Source organism: Crocodylus porosus, unplaced genomic scaffold, assembly GCF_001723895.1.
Source record: "Crocodylus porosus isolate Cpor-Errol unplaced genomic scaffold, CroPor_comp1, whole genome shotgun sequence".
Lineage (NCBI taxonomy): Eukaryota > Metazoa > Chordata > Crocodylia > Crocodylidae > Crocodylus > Crocodylus porosus.
The window spans coordinates 185,157,867-185,179,799 of record NW_017728886.1 but is presented as its reverse complement, the minus strand read 5'-3'; the positions used below and the strand labels follow the sequence as shown (position 1 = coordinate 185,179,799).

Genomic DNA, 21,933 nt, shown 5'->3' with positions numbered 1-21,933 from the left:
CACTAAACAACTGCAGGTATATTTAACTTGAAAAAATATATAATTTATTTTGTTCCCTGTGATAAATAATTTGAGATATATTTGATTTTTTAAGATCTCTCTTTGCTTCCAATGCTCCATATAAATAAATGGCACTAATTCGTTAAGCCAATATCTTTTCCAAAGTAAAACCTAAATGAAGGGAAGGACACATGCAGTAGTGAATCGCTCAAAAAAATCTCATTTAATTATTGCAGAAACAGTAATAGTCAGTTCAAAGGAAAGGTTCAAAACATCTAAAACTCTGAATACATAAATTTTCTCTTAAAATTTCACGTCCCATAAAAATTACAAGGAAGTGAAGCTTAAAAAATGCATAACACAGGTAATGAGCTCAAACCTTACTTTTTACAACATTTTCAAGAACACGACGAACAGATTTTTATAAAATATTTATATTGTTACACTTCTCCGTTAAATCTAATACCTTAATATGCAGAGTTTGCAAGATGTTGAAACTTTGATCATGTACAATAGATACAAAGAATTAATATCATTCATACAAAGATGGAATTAGAAACTAACAGTATCCTAAAAGCATAATTTTAAAGAGAACATGCACCAGTCAACAGTCCATGTGTCAGTTAACATAGGCATTACTCACTATTTCTAATCAGACAGAAAAATGAATACATGTTTATACTTATTTACTTCAATCTCCACGGTTTTCTGAACCCAACTCGAAGACCTACTTTCTTTCAGAAAAGATATTTAATTCTGAAGCATTTACTTCAAATGGCGTACTTTAAAAATGGTGAAATACCCTAAGATTGCACTATAGCATTTAATAAGAAGCTAGGATTTATGGGAGTCTTATTTGGGAAAAAATTAACAGCGAAAATCATTCTTTATCTATACAGCTTATACTCTGATATTTGTAAATGTTTCTCCCAGCTCAACCAACTCCATTTTGTCTTGAGAAAATCAAAATAAACACCTTGTAAAAATGAATACAGTACCATAATGCAATCAGAAGTGCAAGGATTTTAATCGAAGCTATTCTAGATCCACTTACATTGTCTTCAAATTGTCCCAGCAGCAATAAAAATAAATAAATAAATAGGTTCTAGAGCTGGGGTGGGAGAGGAATCTTCTAATTAAGGCACAATAGTCAGTTTTCACTCTGCAAAGTAGTAAAATAATCAATGTGTTGGAATTTAAGAACCTCATTTCCCCAGCTGGTCCAACCAGGCTGCAGACTGCGAGCAAATAACTCCAAACATTCCATATCCGGCTTGATAAATTCTGTCAGAACCTCTGTGCAAAAGAATAAAAAAAGATGAAGATGAAAAACAAAAATCAATTTTCTCTGAGCTGTTGGGAGATGAAAACAGGAATGTTTCATTAAAAAAAAAGAGAGACACAGCAAATTAATTCCAGGGATTTCATCAACCAGCTTGACTATTTATAGTCAGAAAGTCATTTGAAATAAGCGCCCTTGAGATTCTGAACAATAGTGTCAAAGCCTTCAACAGCCCTGATTTATCGGTTTTCATTTGGAAACAGGGAATAAGGAATTCAGCACCTACACAGGTGACGTCTCAATTTTTCAATACTGTTGTCATAACATCTCCTGAGAAATAACACAACTTTTTCCACAAAAGTACAGCATTTTCCCCCAAAACTGTAATTGTTTAATCCTTTCCCCCTAAATATCAAGTACTCCTGATTATTTATTAAGGTTGCATTTTTCTATCAGCAAGTGATCAGTGATGATGCCTTGTAAAAACATGAAGGGTAAACATCACCTTAGTGTGGTATAGCACAGCAAAACGTAACTGAGTACAGAAGCAATATGGTAATTAATACAGACTTATTCCAGTTCAGTATGAAGACATTTCTGGAAGCACTAGAAAAGTTCTATAACACTGTTGTTTCTTTTAGTATTAAAATTGTAATCTAATATTTCTCCTGCAGTTGGACTTTTAATGCCAAATGTTAGTAAGTAGGTATTTCATTTATAATATGGGTTATTTCATTGATTGTGAGCAATGGTCTGGGGGAGGGAGACTATCTTGATTCTTTGATTTTAGCTGAAAGATAATCGAGCAAACGTGCTTTTTTTAAAATGGATTAGTTGTCAGACAGATCAATTCAGCTTGTGATTGTAAAATGAACTCAATTTCAAGGACTAAGTATAGAGATATTAAATGAAAAATAAAAATTCTATGAAGCAAAGGCTTAAAAACGGCATAGTAATGTAGGAACAATAGCCTGGAAAACCAGTCTAGACTAAGAATATGTTCCAGCAATGTGATGTTTTGCTCCTAAGACTGACTAAACCCCTTCGTTTCTCAAGAATGATTTTGCTACTTTTCCCTCAAACTCACAGGGTTTTCACACTTCTTCCTAATTCAGAAGACAGTATACATGCATTTTATTATCTAAATTGATCTCTCCTCCTGCTATCATTTCAGACAATAGAATTACATCTAATCAGCATACATCAAAGCAAGGATGGGAACAGTTTCGACTGTAATCCATTGTTTGAGTGTCAAAGTTGCCAATCAAAGTGAGATGGTTGATCTGAAGCTCTCTCATCTGTTTTAAGGTCACATCGTGAATTGTTTGTGATGCTAGACTCTGGGCATGCCCTCAAAGCTTTGGTGAAACAGTCCCCAACCTGTGGCTTGTTTGTAACATGTTGTCTGTAAAACCCTCTACCAATGTTCACAACTGCAGAAATGTTTATTTTTTTCAGTTTGACAAGGACAGCAAAGATGATGCTGACCATGCAGTGTGTTACTTGTTTAGTAATGTTGACCACTCTTCTTGTGTGGCTGCCATTCTACTTTCTTCCTTGTCTACCCTATATATTCCTCTCCACAAATATCTTAAGTCACTTGAAACTTATTCAAAGTAGTTCCCAGATGGTTTAAATTTTAGAACATCCATGTAGCACCAAATCTTTCACAAACTCACAGGAATACTCCGAGTTGCTTTTACTTTGTGCCCATTTTGCTGTTTATTTTTGTAATACCATATTTACACAAATGTAAGATGAAGGTTTTCTACGCTAGCCAGCATAGCAAAAAGCTCCTTGTCTTACATTTGCATACAAGGAAACCTCACTAAATACATTTTCTGTCATAAAAAATGCTGCCAAAATCAGCATATGCTCAATGCTGGAAACTGACTATCAAATTGATTTAAGGCAGTCAACACTGACCATAACTATAAAACACATGGCCCATATTGGGCAAACATACTGATGGGAATCTTTCGTATTTTTTTCCCTTAAAAAAAACAAAAAAATCAGACGGGTGTTTCCTTCATAGGGAACTGGCACCAGGCCTGGAGGTACTACAACAGCAGGCCAGCACCAGGTGGGCCAGAGCCAGCCCTGACACTCTCCCCTTAGTGCCAAAAGTGCTATATTTGACCTTAGCCAAAAACACTGAGATGCTGACAGGAACCTACCACAGGAATATATTAGTGCAGCCCATCTGAACAAGATACACAGAAAGACACAGTGTGCTCAGTCCCCCTCAATGTCAACTCTTTTTCCCAGTCACAGGGATGCACTACATTGCATACATTTTGACTTCCTCTTTGCTCTCGTAACTGAGCCATGCCTTGCTTTCCCATTTTCAATTATTCCTGTTTCTTCACCAGCCTTAAGTGTCTGACACACCTTACAAATGGGGCTCCAAACACAAGCAGTTCACCCAGAAACCCTTGTCACCCCCTCTGTCGTCTGCATATAATATCATGCCAAGTTTGTACTATATGTAAGTAAGTACAAAAGTGCCGCGTCAAAGTGTGTTTATGGAGTACCCATGCCAAAATTTTCAGCAGTTTCCAAGAAAGGTAAAATGTATCAATTCTGGAACAACTAAGTTTATGGGTACCCATAGTAATTTGTATATATGCAGAAGTTTGCCCCTCACTTCCATGTACTCAAGGACAGCAGGGTCTGAAAGTAAGGGTGGGGAGCAGGAGCAAAGGAGCCACCTGACTGCCCCCCCCCCCCCCATTTATTTTCCTTGCTGCAGCAGTGGGAGAGGAAAAATTCAAAACAAACCTCCAATAATTAAATTATGTACCTGGAAATGTATAACAAATTTATAAATTTCCCGTAAATGGAATCTAATTATTGGGGCGTCATCTTATATTCAAGTAAATACAGTAATTTTGCATCAGAAAATCTATTCCTTATACTAGACAGGATAGAAAGTGTAAGCTTGATGTTTGCAGAAGACAGCCTGGTAAGTTTAAAACAATAAAACATACAATCTGACAGTAAACTCGCTGCACTCCAGGATGGTTTTTTGGTGTCACAAGAGTTCACCTAATTAAATACTACTTCTGCCAAATGGTGCTGGTACCACTTTGCCAAATCAAAGCCTCTAGAACCAAAAAATTGGAAGAACCTATCATTTTTTCCCAAGCACCACAACTAAAGATTTTTGTGCTCTGATTTACTAACATTTTGTCAAAGTGCTCCCAAAAAATCTATTCCACTGATCACCTAAGAAACCCCAAGCAGTAAGGTATGTTCCTTCCTAAGCAGAAGGGGAGTGAGCCCCAAGCTTTCAATGAGCTCCACAGTGCCAGACCCTGGCATTTGTGTGAAACCATGCCGACTTCAATGGGAAACCATCCATTCAGAGCTTATCACAGGATCTTAGGGGTCCTCCTCACATAAAATAAATAAATAAAGCCAAGAGCCATTTCTCATAACCTGATTAACAAACAAATAGCACCTTCCCCACCCCACGCCCCAAGAAAAGTTGCCCACAGCCCCGTCTCACTCCCCACCCAGGCCCTGTGACTGCAAACTCCAGCACCAGGCCCCATATGCGGCCCAGGCTGGGCAGCAGCCCCAGCCCTGCCTAACTCCCTCCCTCACTATAGGGGTCTCAATTTCCTCTTCCCCACCCCACACCAGACTTACCTGCGGAGCTGCAGCTCTCCAGATCAAATGGCAGCCTTGTGCATTTGTATGTGTGCACATGCACATGGTACCCCCTGCTTGATCACCCTCCTCCCGCTCCCCGCAGCCCCTTGCAGGCAGGAACTCTGCCAGCCTAAAGGGGGAAATGCACTGTTTCCTGTGTTTTTCTCCTTCAAATGAGAAAATCCAGGTTTTACTGCATTTTTCCACTGCAAGCGGAAAACCCAGTTCCATGGTAATATGGTACAGTAGGGCCATGGTGACATTTAGCCCAAGGGATGTACTGGGGAGATGCAGGCCCCAAGCCACTTGAAAACTGAACAGACCTGATTTAATGCAACACCAGGGATAAGTCACTTCTAGCAGGGGCTGTTCAACCATGGTCAGAAAGCGGGTGACTATCAGAGACAGAGAAATCATTCCAACTTTTCTATTAATTTGGAAAGAATTAACAAGGGCTTCCATGCATCTCCTTTACCATCTCTCCCTCACCCAGAAATTCTCCTTCAGAACATGACTGTTTAGAGAAATGCAGCTGGATCATATTATATTTCAAGATAAAATCACAGTATGATTTTTCATAGCTTGGATGTGGGTATTTATATAATTGTAGCTGGCAGTAACCCTCAGTGTGATGAAAATTAGCATACAAAGAGGGCAATAATAAGACTATATTTTTTTGATGTAAAATCTAATGTCACCCATTTTCCTGAACATTAACATTTTCTATTTTAAGCTATAAATTATATAATCTATTATGATTTTATGGGCTGCATGTCTTCAGAAGGATATGTTAACACATGCTTGGGACCTGACCTGCAGACCTGGCTGAAGTTTTCCATCTGAGTAAGGATTTGAAGGATCAGGCACTTAGTAGAAAAGATAAAAATATTATTTCTCTATCAGGAATGCATTAAAAGAACAAAATACCCTGCTTTTACAGTTGCATCTATTTCCTATAAAGAGAAATAGTTGTTACAATCAATATTAGGCTAACTCAGGGATATCCAGCTTTTAAAGGGCTAGAGGCCACAAACTGTGCAGCCCCCCCTCCCCGAATTCCTGCCATGTAAGCCCCAACCCCAGGCCATACCACCCAGCTCTGCCCACAGACCCAGAAGCAAGAAGCAGGAGCTGGAGAGAAAGGAGTATGGAAAGTCCAGTGGCAGCAGCAGCAGCAGCAAGGAGCAGCACAGGAGAGTAGTAGGGCTGTGCAAAGTTTCGGTCCCCGATTCAATTCGGTGGGGATTTGGCCTGATTCTGTGGCCGAATCTCCAAATCCAGATCAAATCAGGAGACCCTTTAATCTCTCCGAATCAAATCCAAACCCTCTGAATCAATTCAGAGAGATTCAGAAAGATTCAGCGATTCAGACATACACACTTCCCAGTTCACCGCCCAGCACGTTTGGGGGGGGGAGGGGGGGGAGCGCGCTCATGGGAGACACACCATCTGCCCCACCATCGCCACATTCATGACCCTCCTGGTACCTTGAGGTATGTAGAAAAAACATTTAAAGCTGTGCCTATGGCCAAATCGCTGATTCTCCAAATCAGCGTCGAATTTTCAGATTCAGCCGAATCAAATTGGAACAGTGATCTGAATCAACTAATTGAATCACTGTCCCCGATTTGGGTCAAATCCGAATCAAATATAGCCTGTTTTGCACACCACTAGGGAGCAGGGCCTGGATAAGAGCCAAGGGCATGAATTAACACCTCAGGGGCTGCATACAGCCTCTGACCTTTTGAAAAGCTCTGGTCCTTATCAACTAATACTTGACCCAAAATGCATGTTTAAGAACAAAACAAAACAAACCAAGAAAAAAGCAAAAACCACAAACTACACTAGCTTCAAGCTTTTTTTAAAAAAAAATAAAAACAATCCAAGTAAATGGACTGTTCTGCAAAGATTTCACATCAGTGTTTGAAACTCAAATACTAAAGCACTAGGGATGCAGATATGATACTCTTCAAGTGAAAAAGTTGCACTGATTTTTATTGTACAAGATGAAAGATGTGAAAAATACAGCATAAATAATTAGAATAAGTCACAGGATTAAAATTTGATCAATTTTAGTAAAATATTAAATCTTTTATAGCAGATGGGCCTGTATTTTCTGATTTGACTCATTTGTACTCAATGTAGGACAAGAAAAAGGGATGTGGAGGTAGGACAAAGAGGACTTTATGCCATCTGCATCTTCTCCAGAACCCTGGGTTGACTGGGCTCCAGGTAATGCCCAGTTAACAATGGCCACATGCCCTATTCTACCAATAGGATACAAAGGTGGCATATGGAAGCTTTATCCAGGAATACTTCTAAAATATGGTCCAATGGGCTGCTATGGGAGTAGGGTATCCTCTGGACTTCCAGAATATGACCATGATTTTTTGCATCTTACTGCACAGGCACACTTTGTATAGTAATACCATTTCTAACATGTAAATATGGCTAAAAAACTAACTTTAATGACTGGGCGAAGAAATAGGATATCAAAAGAAGAATCTACATAAAATACTATGGGGGAGTGCTTGAAATTCACATTTTTTCAATGCCTTCCATGTAGTAGTGTGTCATCTAAATTTTTAACAGCAACAATGAATTGAACTAGGAAGAAAACCTGCTGTTACTTGAAAACCACAAGTGATAAAATTTAATTTTAAAGTATTTGCATAAAGCAGTTTAAATACATTTACAATGACATATTAAAAATGTGAGCAGTAAGCACAGAACATGCATCATCAGAAACCCTGACAGTCATGATTTCATAGTTATATGCACTGCAGGAACCTGAATGTCTCTTTTTGATGGCTTACTTTAATTTGCATCTTCCCTTTCCCTCAGAGATAAATTGTTATAATCAGTCAATAAATGGCTACATGTGTACCAACATACAGAAATTATAGTAGTAACAAGAAATAAGTGCCAAACAAGATCAGTAAATACTAATATTTCTGGCACTGTTGCTACTTAAACAAAACATAAAGAACATGTATGACTCATCAAGTTTCCTTCTCTCCCATTCCAAAAATTCAAGCTTCTGTTGTCTAAAATAGTCTAGGAGTGGAGATCAGCTGCTCACGGCTGGAAAATCTAAAATACTACTTTAAAATAATAGTGATAAGCCTTTCCAATAAGGTCTGGGCATCACTAGTATCTTCTGACAGAGTCAACAAATTTACTAGTATTTTGACTCCGTGACTATTCTGAGACTAACCTTTAAATATTGCAGATATACATGTACATTAAAAATGGATGCAAGTCACATGCTACACAGTGTTTTCCAGCAACAAAACAGATACAGTATCAACACTAGGTGTTCAAGTCTAAAGCAAGAAGCATACAGATGAAAGGGAGAGCCCAACAAGGCTTATTTGATCGACTTTAACTGGTTGTGCCAAGTATCTAGGTTTAACATCCCTTTTTCACTACCAAGTACAATATTTTCTAAGCCAAGCCATGGATCACCATTTACACATAATTATTTCCGAAAGTAGTTTCTCTATTATGCATCAGACAAATAGTATCACAGAGCTGAAGCAACAGTTCTGTGAATGAAATCCTAGTCAATATATACAAATAACTGTGTCACCATGCTGTGCCGTTTGGCTGTAAGACCACTTATGTATCCAGACCTTTTGTACCCTTGCCTGTTACTGGGCTGGAATGAATTACCAACAGCAGATTCTGATGAGACAACATTTCTCTATCTGCATTTAGAGGACAGTGGACTGAACTTCTTTCTTTCTCTCTCTTTCTTGTGTAGTGCCACTAGCTGGGGTCTTCTTTGAGAGCTTACTGCATACTTCACCAAGTAAGAGATACTACTTGTTTTGCATTGCTAGCCACATCAAGAACTCTCCAAGTTTCTTCCTCATGCTGCACAAATTTCCTGTTTGTTTCTGAGTGACCCGCTAGACTTGGTTTCAATATATAATGTCTTAAGAGATCACAGCACTTCCAACAGTGGAGATTAGCTTGAGGCACTCTCTTTAATTATCCTGAAACACAAACACTATGACTGGTGTTAGGGCATGGCTAGGAAGTGTTCCTAGATTCAAAGCTTGCTTATTTATTTATTTAGGTTATTAAAAACAGTGCCTAATTATTACTGGTATAAGGAACAGTACATACTAATAACACAAAATTAAACCACACAAATAACCCCAAAATGAACGCTTCCAAATCTCCCTCTCAGACAGAAGTACAAAGAGAGTTCAGGCTAGCATGACATCTAAGCCCACCCTGTTCTTCCAGCACAAAGAGATGTTCCACAATAAGTATAAAGCTCACTTGTGCAGACCCCTGGGCACAGATTTAAAAGGGCTAAAATTACAAGGAAAAAAATCCCAGATCAGTTTATAATTGTGTCAATTTTTAATTGTAGAATATTACCACCTGCCTTTTCTTGAGTCCAATACTACCTACCCAGCATAAGAGAGAAAGGGTAAGCCAGGGGTTGCTTTGGTTCCTTAATGACAAGGAACTGGCCCAAGACTAAAAAGAGCTTCCACATGAATGAAAGACCATCTTCAATCTCACCACCTGCCATTCCAAGAGCAAAAAGCACTTTTTAGATCTGCCCATTCTCACACACAGCAGTGTGTACATTAATTTTTTTAAATGTCTTTAAACCGGTGAAAACCAAACATCACGCTGCATATATAATTCTCTCCCTTGGTGAAAAAAAAAAGAAAGACTAAACCAAGCATGATACATGTAGTCACATTGCTTCAGAAACCACCAACCACCATTTTGCAATATTAAAATGAGGAGGGCAGTATAAGAACCAATATGGAAGAGTCATCAAAGCAAATTATTGTCAGTGCAGACATCTATATTGTATATTCCTCACCAGGAATGTTCTTTACCTCACAAAACGTAGTACAGTCTTACACAAATTGAAAGAACAACTCAATATTGCTGTAACTACAAACTACAATAAATACATATATAAACAAACAAATAAATAAAACAATTTTTAAGACCTCTGTTCAACTCCTAACATCCACTTAAGTACATAAAATTGCCAGGATTTTCAGAGATGTTTCAGTATGCCAGCAATCTGCAAAAATTCTACTAACTGCAATAACCTGATAATTGTTAAAATCAATTAATCTATTAGATGTGGGTATATATGGGCTTAGATGCATAACTTTAGACATCCAAGTTTGAAAATATGGGCCTACAGAAACATTATATCATACAGCGGAGATCCCAAGAACATACCAGCAAGAGGAGGTTTATGTGAATGAAGAGTGCAGGGTACGCTGACAATTAATTTGTGGTCTGGAATTGAAGGCTCTTCTACTTCTGATTTCCTGTTGCATAAATCAGAGTATTACCACAAGAATGGCATATGCAGACCTAGCAACCCAAAAAATGTACTTTTAAATACCAGCATCTCATACCTTAATGACAAATCCACATTTCCTTGAACTCTCCCTAATACAAGAACTTCATAGGGCTTCTTGTGGGAAGAATCTAGTGGAAATATAAATTCTCCAGATCTGGTAATCTGATACAATGGGATTCAAATACATTTTGCATAAGTCTCAGGATAAACCAGGTAAATATTTCTAATTAGTTATTTATGCTCTCATATCTTTCTAATTAGTTATTTTTTTCCACTAAAAATGAAGATATAAAAATATCATGTCTGCTAAGAAACTACCCATATTAAATAGGAAAAATAAAAAACCTAATTGTAAATGACAGATAAACACCAAAATGTGTAGAAAAGCATCATATCACATTGAGTTCCACTCCCCTTTCCCACCCAAAGAAAAGCAATTAAACAGTTTCAGAACTTACTTTTACCCAGTGCCACTCAGCAAGGGTTTTAACAGACCAGTGAGGATAGAGTTCATCTTTAACAAAACGTAGATGCTTCTGTCTATTGGTCACCCATGTGACCACAAGACAATTTGGAGCAGCTAGTGCTGATATGGGAATTTGCTTGATTTGCCAGGGAGACAAGTAGCTGTATCTGTGTTGGTATATTCAGAGAATAAGTTAGCAAATACAAAGCTAATATTAAATTATATATGTGAACACACACATGTGCACATATACACACATGCACACTTACCCACCCGCCCCCGCTCCCTCCAGTGGAAAAGGCTGTATACATTTCAAGTCTGAAACTCTGCTTTATTTCCACATATACAGAGAAACTATGAGCCAAGAGTGACATCCAGTGGCAAATCTCTTGGATTTGTAAATTCACTAGTGTACTTTTTTAAAAATTTAGGGGGCATCATCTTTTCCCCATCAACATAAATTAGGCATTTAAGAATTTTTACTTTTAAAGATGATTACTTTTTATACACACAGTTGTTTACAATTCCACACTCCTATTTGTATATTGCAAAAATGTTATTTGATAAAAAAGAACAGCTTATATTTTTTGTTACTTCTACTCCTATCAGTACCATGCTATTCTTCACCCTTTAATGGAAAAACCTGCATGTGGATGAAAATGCCAAATGAAACAAACACACATGCAAGAAAAACAACAGTTTGATGGGCAAGTTAAAAGTTAAAAGAGAGCAACTGCTTCTTACACAATATAAAAGTCATTTATTAATTTAAACTAGGATTGTCATTAGAGATTCTCCAGAATCCCGAGTGAGCACCTTAACTATTAAGCTATTGGATGAAAGAGGCTCCTCCTCCTCCTTGCTGTATTTTGTGTGGAGTTGCCTATGCTCTCAGAACTTTTCTTGTATTGGATGCCAGAGATTAAAAAAGCATTTCCCCATTCCATCTGTGAATCAGGAGGCGGCTTTGGGATAAACTAGACACCCAGTTGCTTAGCGCTATTAATTTAGGGCCCAACCAGCAATAGGTATTTAGGCCTAAACAATTTTATTGGTGGAAATGAAGGTACCTAAAAACGGGACACCTGCAGGGTTAGGTGGCAGTAGAGTACGGAGACCGAAGATCTAAATTTTGGAGGTAAGTGCCTAAAGAAGCAGCTAACCAACTAAGTCATTTGGAGGAGGTAGCTCCACGGTCCTCATTAAGATGCTCAAACCCCACTTGACAGGATAGTTATGCAAGGACTGAAGAAAGAAAAAGGTAAGGAAATTCCTAACCATCACAGAAGTCCTGGTCCAGCTTCCAACTCAAAAGTTTAGCAATACAAGCATTATGAAAGAGATTTGCTTCCAAAGAGATATGATAAAAAGGTGTATGTGTGTGTTCTTAAATGGTGGTATCAGGAGATTCCATCATATTAAATTGAACTTTGTAAAGATCCTTAGCTAAGACTACCTTTTGCCCACAAGACCATTTGCACATTTTTTCATATAAATAACATACGAAATTGCACGTAGCATCTTGGCATTCCTAGTGTTTGAAACTGACCACACAGTTAAATGTGTGTGCCAGGTAACTGATTTGTAACCTCTGGCATCCCAAGAAACATGCTCTACACCAAGTGATAAATCAGTTTCAAAATACCAACTTGTACTACATTTAGAAATAGAAATAACTGTCTTCCACTTTGACAGAGAGATGTTTTCTGCCTGGTAAAGAGAAGGGGTAAATAGGACATTGTCCGTATTACTTGATTAAAAATAGAGGAGAGTGTAAATGTCTATTTAAAAAAAACGAAAGAAACACAGCACTGCCGCTCTTTCCAATGAAGCCCAACACTAACTGTGCTATGAGTCTTTTTTTTTTTTCAAATAAGGTACAATCATAACTTTGACCACAGTAGGACAGACATCTTACTCACAGGCATACTTCGCTCAAAGTTGAAAGTTGAATGCTATACATACAGATACAGATAAGTGAAATTTTCAGGGCTGCATGTGCTTCTGCATGTATTGTCTGGTGGTGTAAGTTGAAGGCTGAATATGCTCCAGGAGAAGAGTCTGTGGCTCTGCTTGGGCTTTTGATGCTTGAGTGAGCTACCACAGTTACTTTTTATGTGGGTTACATAATAATCTAACCCTTTAACATCAGAAGAGGGTTTTTTTTTACTAACAGGCTTCCAGATTTATTGTACAAGAAGTATATCAAAATTTACTTTGAAAAGTTTCAAGGTCAAACAATCACAATTCTGTGGTAGCCAATGAAATTCCATCAACATAAAAGTGATACAATTCAGTGGCAAAAGAGGCCTATAAAACTCTAAAAACTTTACAAACTAAAGTCACCTATACAAGTGACAGACCTCTGTTCCAACGCATCCTAATTAGCACACAGAGCAGACTTGATTAATCGAGGCTGCTGGAACGTGTTAATTAGCGTGCTCCAGCAGCCTCCGCGTCACATGTATTTAGCACCCCTGTCTTTTAAAATGCTGGCAGGGGTGCTTTAACAAAAGCTCAAACAAGATTTAGTTAAAGAGCTCCTGTTACCATTCTGAAGCGCAGGATGCTGAATACAGATGACATTGTGGGCGAGCCACTCTAAAGCACACCCCCTGCCCCAGCATCCCGCAGCACATGTACAAATGCCCTAAAGTGTTTAGCAGCAGATCTTATCACAGCTGAAAATTTCACAACTATTATCACTTTGCTATTTCTACCAAACAGGCAGAAAAAACAACCTTGCAAAAAAATTCTGAAGTTTCTACAATAGGCTCCGATCCTGCAAATATTTACAAACTGATTTCAACTGCCTTATGGTAGTAAGGTCAAGCATAAGTAACTGCAGGATCAGGGGGTCTTAAAGTATACATGACTTCAAACTTGCTAGTTAAAACATATCTTGAATCCTCTCATGGATCAAGTAATTTAAGAACTAGTCCTGAAAGCACTTCGGGAACTGCTTACCTTGAAGTGTGAGTGGTGACAGTGAAATAACATTTGACTGTATGTATATAAAGTTAGGCCCTTTTTTACTGAATAAACAGTGCAGTCTGCCCCTGTATGTGTGTTGGATTGAACCACAATTCTAAGATATCAATTGCATCGATGTGGAGAAAAGGCTTACAAAATCTGTAGGAATGCGCCAATTAAAAAAAATAAGAAAAAGAAAAAATGTTTGTTTGTAGGTAATATTATATATTTTTATATATATATATATATATAAATTTAGATCTAAAATTACCGGTTACTTCTTTTAACAGATTTGTTTGCCCACGGTGGGTCTATCACGATTACATCATATTTTTTCTTGTCTAAAAAAAGAAAGAATTGAAAAACATTAGTTTTAAGAGAAAACAAAAGCTAAAATCGATATCCAAAATTATATCTTATGCAGCTCAAAGGGAAAAATTCCCTTACCATTAACATAATAAACTGAAAAACTCAACTGCTTTTTGTTACTTCAGATGGCTTGTTGAAAACAATTTTTAGAATGAAATGAAGAAAACCAATCATCTGATCAGCACTTTTAGACCCTTTTTTTTAAACTTTTTTAAATGATTCACTGGGTCCAAAATTAAATACCAAATCAGAATGAGTTAAAATCATGTTCAATAGTCTGAAATATCAGTTATGACTGCATTGGCAATTACTTCTCATGCATGTGCGTGTCTCTTGTAGGTGGCATAAGAAGAAAAAAAAACCCTTAAAAATTCAGGTAATTTTAGATCTCTGTATGCCAAAGTTGCCTTGCACTACAAAACTATATTCAGGTAAGACAACCTGTGAGAGATGCTGTGTATTCAAGAGACACACAAACATGAGCTGTTCAGAGTAGAAGGTCACATACAGCAGAACGATCCAACTAATTTCACAAAAATGGTTTCTATTCAAACAGTGAGTGGTTAACTATAAAAGGTATCCCACATGTGGCCAGATTCTGCTAAATTCTATGTTAATAAAATAGAGAATGGGAGATTTGAGGTAAACAAAACCTTGAGATTATATGTTAGGATTAACATTCACTATACAGAGGCCACGTAGAAATTCATAACCTACTGCCTGAAGTTCCAGAGTAGCAAAACAGTACTACAAATACAGCAGCAATTTTAAGTTTGATTTAGACTTCCTTGCTCTTTCAGGAAAGTGAAAGCAGTAAGCCACTTTCTTCAACACAGCTACAGCTTGACCTTACATTGTCAGAACAGAACTATAATTGTTAAGCAAGTTTCTAGCACTTGCATATCTTTCCAATTAAAACATGGATGTTTCTTTTTAAAAGTTTAAACACAGAATAATAGACAATGGAAAATAAATTTAATTGTCAAACCTTGGGTAATAAATTAAAGCCCAGATAGTTTACAGGTTTGGTGCTAGACAGGACAGAATTAATGCTAGAAAAAATATTGTTCCCTTGTGTTTAAATACCTTATCATACTGATGTTTTAAATGATTCAGGCAGGATTAAAGAAAGCACAATTTCAATATTAGATGGATTATGGAGGAAGTGCAGAAATAAACAGAGTGCGCAGCTCATTAAAGAAAAGTCTACTGTGTTTTATATAAAACACTACAGCTGCATTTTTCAAAACAGCATAAGAGAGTTGTCTGTCTTACTCCTGAGGTTGGGCACCTAATGTGCCTACCTAGACTCCTCTGAAAAATCCCAGCAGAGCTGCAGGAAGAGCACCACACTATCAAACACCAAGCTGAATAGAGTTGCAGACACTATGGAGGGTAAGATTAGGATTCAAAATGACCTTGATAAACTGGTAAACTATCTGAAATTAACTGAGTAAAACTCAGTAAGGACATGTGAAAACTGGAATTATTTAGTCTAGAAAAGAAAAAACAAAGAGGATTCAATAACAACCTTCAAGCATCTGAAGGGCAGTTTACAAAGAGATTTGAGACAGGCTTTTTTCTCTGGCTTCAGGGAACAGGACAAAGGATAAATCTTACATTTCAATAAATGAAATTTAGGCTGGATAGTAGGAAGAGCTTTCTAACGATGAGGCTTGTAAAGTATTAGAGCAGATTACCTAGAGAGACTGTGGCATCATTATCCCTGTGAATTTTTAAAAGCATGCTAGACAAATATTTGCACAAGATGTTTAAAACAGTGATTCTCATCCAGGATGCTGCACAGTCTTGGGGTGCCTTGAGATCCTTCCAAAGGTGCTAGGGGTGCCAAATAATGTTGGCACTGTTAGGTGTGTAAATGTGATTTAAAAGATCCAATCAGAAATTTCAAATAGGAATCCAGAGTGTTAAAAACACTGTGCTCTGTTGTGACCTTTCTGATTTTTCTGTCACAAAAAAATTGCTCTATTATCTTTCCATAGTCAAAAAATGAGTGAAATCTAAGAGACTGCATTTTCTGAGGGATGCATTGAGTCTAACGAGGGGTGCCTTGAGACCAAAAAAAAGGTTGAAAGCCACTGGCTTAAAAAATCCTGCCTTGAAAAGGGGGTTAGACTAAATGACCTCCTGAGGTCCCTTTCAGACCTACCTTTCTATGGTTCTTCTAGTAACAGCTTGCTACTGTTTTCCCTACTAGCAGTTCTTGGGCCAATATTATGATCCCACATTAAGATTATTATTTGAATGCTGGCTCAACAAGCAATATATCCCATCAATCAGCAGGCTATGGGCCAATGACCACTAAAAACATACTTTTGATGAATAAATATACTTACAATCCAGAAGTGGTTTCATGCATGAAATATCAGATAAAAGGAAGCTGCTTTTTGGAGGCACCAGATATTTCTGCCCCATTAAATTCAGTATCTTTGCATAACTTGTCATGTTTTCTGTAACACATGACAGCAGATCCTGCTCTGGAATGGTCACTTCAGCTGTCATTTGTATAATTTGATGGGCATTTTCATTCACAGAGGGAAACCGCTTTGCCATTTCACATAATTCAGCTAACCCACAGCCAATATGTTCCACAATAACCTTCTTGCTGCAACTTTGTTCTGCAGATATAGATTGAAGGAAACCACTTTTGAACCCTTCTTGGACTATACTTGTAGAACCTTCCCAAATCAGCCCTCTAATCTGTACAGGAAAAAATAATGTAAGGAAAAAGAAATAATACAGTAATGATTACCACCAACACCAGCAAAAAGGAATGCAAACATAGACCACAATTCAATATATTTCAAACAAAAATAACATCATTGTTGGAAACCACAGCTTTAAATCTAAATCAAGGTTTAGACTAATACATTCCTGACACCGGAAGCAGATTACAAATGTAAGATGCTAAAGGGCCAGTAATAGTCTCCCCGGTAGAAGCAAAATATAAGAGAGCCTTTTGTTGGGGGATACAGTATACTACCTAACTAATGTCATGAGAACAGTTCACTTTGTTGGTTTCAAGCCTTAAAACAAGTATCAGAAGCATTTTCCTGCAGTTATTTCCTGTGTTGGATGTTTAGCTAACCAGAATGTTAAAGGTACTATGTGAAATCAGTTCTAGCTCTCTGAAAAGTATGTTACCTTCTGAAATATAATTTATTTTATACATGCAAGATAACATAAAACATTCACAACATTCCACCCTTGTTAGGGAACAGAGATCAAATTTCTATTAATGTAATCAGCTCAACATATAAGACATGTATTCATGTATAACTTTTCTTCCAGCTTACCTTTGTATGGTATTCTAAAGCATCCAGTTCACCTTGGTTGAGCCCACTATGCTTTCTTTTACGTGTCTGTAGAATGCGCAAATGAAATTTAAAAAAAAAAAAATCAGATGTGCTACTATGTGGCTAAATTATATAATGATAATGTACAGAGTTCTTCAAAACTGGAAGACATTTGCCATGACTTTCCCCTTCTATTTTCAACTAAAGTACTGGAATCAATATTGTCAATACGAACTGTCAGAATGATATCACATCTAGGTTCTTGTAGAAGGCATATACTTCCCCATGCTATGAAATGACTTCTATGATATGCCACAGCTCATGTTAACTCTAAGTTAGGCAATTGCTAGAAGTTACAGGTTCAGTTGTAAGGCTGGTGGCAACAAGAAAAGTGCCATCTATTTTCTCAGGGTTACAGTTATTCCTTTAGGTAATAAAATACATACACAAGATGTAAATGGAAGAGAAGCACCTCATATTTCTGTACTAGAACTGACCTAGGACAAATACATTTTTGTAAAGCCATATTAAAAAAAAATCAAATATAGAGGTGGAGCAGTAATACAATATTTACACCTGAGATTTTTTTTCCAACTCATTAAATGGAGTGCCATAATGCTAGCACAGCCTAGAGTGGATCACTTTTCCCCTCTTCACCTTTTTCAATAATATAGCATTGAAAGACTATATAGTATGTAATGTTATATATTTATGAAGAATACTACATATCTGGGGAAACACATAAGAGTTCTATATATAATAAAGGTAAGCAAATATTATAAAAATAACAAAGGGCCAGAACACTGATGGGAAATAAATGGTACTTTTGTAGGTCACCAGATCTGCTCCATAACTGCTTTTTTGTATAAAATGAATATGTATTTCATATGGTGAGCTGAATTCTTCCCTCATGCATACACCAGTAATACAACTGTGATGTTTCATTTGCTGAATCTTGAAATCTGATTATGCAGTAACCAGAAAAAGCTTAACTTTCATATTTAAGGCAGACTTTGTAAAGCTGTTAGCAAAGACCTGGCACAGTTATAACAAGTGTAGGCTGGAGCTATGTGACAGACCTAAGGTAGCAAGGGAGGGTCACCAGGCTGCTTAAACAGACTGATGCAACCTAAGAAAGCAAGGAACTACATTTATATTTCAAAGCAAAACTTGTAAGAGGCAAGAGACTAGAATACATGAGAAGAGGCAGAGACGCTGAACATGAGAATCATGAGGGGTATGCAATACATGATGGACGTAAAAAGCATGTTACAGTCAAGGCACCCAAAGGGGAGAAGAAAGAGCAGACTCGCCTATAAACATGCAGGCAAAGATGAGGCTTGTGGGATTGCCCTCACCAGCTAAGATCTGACCTGCAGTCCCCCAGAAAAACTCCTGAACACCTGGCTGGACTACCTAAAACTCATGCAAAGTTTCCGTTGCATCTAAAATGTGTGCTGTTGCTGTGTCTTATTTTGTAGTGTCAACGTATGCAAGGCTTTCTGTTGTTTTTTTTCATTTTAAGTTAGGCTAAATTGTGTGTGCTGTCACTGCATCTTACTGGGCTGCCTTAGCTTAGGCAGAGTTTTTCTGTTGTTCTTTGTCACATACTTGGAATTGCAAATTGCTGTGCTCAATAACCACTCTTTTCAGAGAATGAATTATTCTTGTTCAAGCATTATGAATTTAGTGCCACTACCTAAAGTCTATTGTGAAGTGTGGTAACAGAGCTAACTATAATTTTAAAAGCAACAATTGGATTTCTAAATTGAATCTGTTTAATCCAGAAGTCATTCTAGAATGCTCAGTTTAATGTTACAGAATCACGTCTTTGAATAAGATTCCTGAAAACCTGGAGTTTCCAATAGAAACCTCTTTTTGCAGTCACAACTTCCCTAAAAATGCTCCTCTGAGCTGCAACTCTTCATGCCAAGTTTCAGTACACTAAACATTCCATTTTAGCTCAAGAAAATGACTGCATGTGGAGAACAGAAAAAAAAAGATGGCCCAAATCCTCAATTCTTGTATAGCAGCAGGGCTCCACTGAAATGTGTGAACCTACACTGGCCAAGGATCTGAACTCATAGTTCTATTATAGCTGTATGATTTTGGGAAGGGAAGAGGAATTGGGAGGAAAGTGCGGAAGCAGCAACAATTCATAACAAAAGAAATTAACAATTTACATGGAATGTTGTCCTTCAGGAACTTTGAAAACTTTAAAAATAAAAGAGCCAAGCTTCAAAAGTCATTTTCAAGCTTGCTGGCTAGGCATCTACTTATCATTTACTGCCTGGTTTTCAGAAACACCAAAACTCGCACTGAAGCAAGCTGAGCACCCCTCAAAATCAGACTTTTCAGATGGCTGCTAAATAATGCACGATTACTGGTTTTCAAACGTGGTCATGAGTTACTGTCAAGAAGAGCCCAGATCTTTCCAAGCTACAGAAGTCCTTACTAATAGCTAGAGAAAGCTTTAGTTTTGCAGATATCTTCACTCTGCTGGAGACTGCTGTAGATATGCTCCTCTGAGTCCAACCATTTGTACTGAAAAAATTTTCAAGAAAGTATCACAGCAGACTGCTCAATGCAGTTTGTTTGTTCATAGCTCATTTAATTCTGTTGGCCATACCTTTCTTACACTAGCAACAGAATCTGCAACATCGCTCCTGGCTCCTCCTTCCTGCTCCGCTCCATTGGTGTTGTCCTTTAGCCCTGTGTGACCAGCCTCTAGGTTTCTTTGTTGTGGTTTCTTTTGGGGAAATGCAACAATATGCGGTTTAAAGACTTGAAAGAACTCATCCCGAAACACATATCGTGCGTGGGGGATTTCAACTGCTCTTTCTACAGTAGCTCCAAGCTCAGGAGCAGGTACATTAACAGGAGAGGATATACTGGTAAAGCAGGAAGGAACAACAGGATTCACAGAAGAGGTGGAGGTAATGGGAGCCTCATCAGGGAGTTGGGAAGAGTGACAGAGCTGGTAGCCAGCCTTGTTGATAAAAGAAAGATGATCCAGTAGCCATCCAGCTGACAACCGATGCACCACAGACATCACAACCTTCTCCTTTCAGGAAATATCATCGTCTTGGAGGAACTGGAACCGATATTCATACTCTTTTCAGTTTAGACTTTTCCTATAGTAAACAAAAAAGCATATTCCTTAGAGCTATAACTACTTATTTAAATAATATCCAGGGCTTATCAGGCAGTTCAAACACAATAAGATACTCTCCTGCTTTGAAAAGTCTGCTCCACATGCTAAAGTTAACAACTCAAGGGAATTTTTTTTACCTTCCTGTGATACTCAATGTTACATTTATTTTCACATGGGATTTTAAATGGGATGCATCTCCTATACAATATGACACTTGGCCTTACTTCAGGATTACTCACTGATTAGGTGACGTAAAATGAGTTTGTGCCACAACAGCATGAAAGAAAACTGGCTACATGCCAGACATTCCAGTTTTTTTGGTTACTTTTCAGTGTTACTATTGTACCTTTTGATTACAAGTTACAGAGATTCTGTGCATTTCTCGTAACTTTCAGGGAGGGACGTCTCCGCACCCCCGAGACGCAACAGCTCATTCTATCCCTAATGACGGCACAACCGAGCAACATCAGCATTTGGGCAAGCATCTAGGGCCAGCTATACTGATCTCCAGATTTCTTGCTTTTGTGGCAGCCTAAGAACTCCTTCCTGGGCTTTTCTAAGGCAGTGTAGACATAAACCTTATAAGCAGTGGTGCTAACCCAAGGGGAAGGCAATCATTTCAGGCAGAGGGCCACTTACTGAGTTTTGGCAAGCCATCAAGGGCCACATGACAGGCAGCCAGGGCCAGATAAATATTAATTTTTTCAATTTTGGGGAGGCTAGTATGGCCTGGTGGGCTGCATTTTGCCCACCCTAGTGCTAACCCCTTGCTTCCTGCCAGCCAGATGGACCGTGCCCACCCATGCATCAGTCAGATCTGGCTGGCGGTCCCAATCTGGCATCTGGGGTGGGCACCATTTGGCCATGCAAAGGCAGCAGGGGGAGCTGACCTGCCCCAACTCAGCCCAGCAGGGGAAGAGGGCACGGCTTGGGCCCAACCTGGCCCTGCAGTGGGAGTGAAAGGTGTCGTGGCCCAGCCCAAAAGGAGGCATGCCAGCCCCAACTTGCATGGGCTGAGCAGCAGAGGCGGCTGGGTTCCTCGCTCCCTGCCCGTCTCCGTGGCTGCCCACCCCACCGCCAGCCCCTCGCTCTGCTGCGCGGAGGTCACCCGGGCTGCCCGCAGCAGCAGGAGCAACAACATCCCCCACACATCGGAACAGCCCGCACCTCCGCTGGGCGCAGCCATCTTGCTATACAGCCCCCAAAACCGCTCCCCGACATCACATCCGGGGAAGCCTGTCCCGACTCACCGCACCACACAGCGGAGGCGGAGACGGTGCCCGGCGGTTGGACGCCAACCCGTCCGTCAAGAAATTACATCCAATGAAACACCGCAGGGCTGGAAGGCGGGAGCCACCG

At 38.6% G+C, this 21,933-nt stretch overlaps 1 protein-coding gene across 4 annotated transcripts; it reads right to left on the bottom strand.

Annotated features, from left to right (window-relative positions):
- Positions 1-202: 202 nt before the first annotated feature.
- On the bottom strand, positions 203-21,838 carry METTL4 (methyltransferase like 4). Of its 4 annotated transcripts, XR_002103124.1 has the most exons (11): positions 21,742-21,838; positions 20,050-20,554; positions 17,421-17,486; positions 16,461-16,824; positions 14,006-14,075; positions 10,754-10,928; positions 10,351-10,457; positions 10,169-10,260; positions 8,768-8,954; positions 5,336-5,805; positions 4,314-4,715 (listed from the first exon to the last, which is right to left on the bottom strand). XR_002103124.1 is itself a non-coding variant. In XM_019546706.1 (9 exons), the coding sequence occupies exons 2-9, from the start codon at positions 20,470-20,472 to the stop codon at positions 1,151-1,153; spliced, it is 1,443 nt and encodes a 480-aa protein (XP_019402251.1). In that variant the 5' UTR covers positions 20,473-20,554; positions 21,742-21,836; the 3' UTR covers positions 203-1,150. The 4 variants fall into 4 exon arrangements, 1 of the variants encoding a protein (XP_019402251.1); XR_002103120.1 differs by lacking the exons at positions 4,314-4,715; positions 5,336-5,805 and adding an exon at positions 1,213-1,296; XR_002103125.1 differs by lacking the exons at positions 4,314-4,715; positions 5,336-5,805 and adding an exon at positions 1,213-1,296 and having other exon boundaries at positions 8,768-8,940; positions 21,742-21,837.
- Positions 21,839-21,933: the final 95 nt, after the last annotated feature.

What these genes read in the sequence shown, in the direction of transcription:
- METTL4 (XM_019546706.1), bottom strand. Translation starts at nt 20,472, where the DNA reads ATGTCTGTGGTGCATCGGTTGTCAGCTGGATGGCTACTGGATCATCTT. An exon ending in CTGAGTGGCACTGGGTAAAA is followed by an intron (nt 10,458 to 10,753) that starts GTAAGTTCTGAA and finishes CCATTGTATCAG; the next exon opens with ATTACCAGATCTGGAGAATT. An exon ending in AATGTGGATTTGTCATTAAG is followed by an intron (nt 10,261 to 10,350) that starts GTATGAGATGCT and finishes TTTATGCAACAG; the next exon opens with GAAATCAGAAGTAGAAGAGC.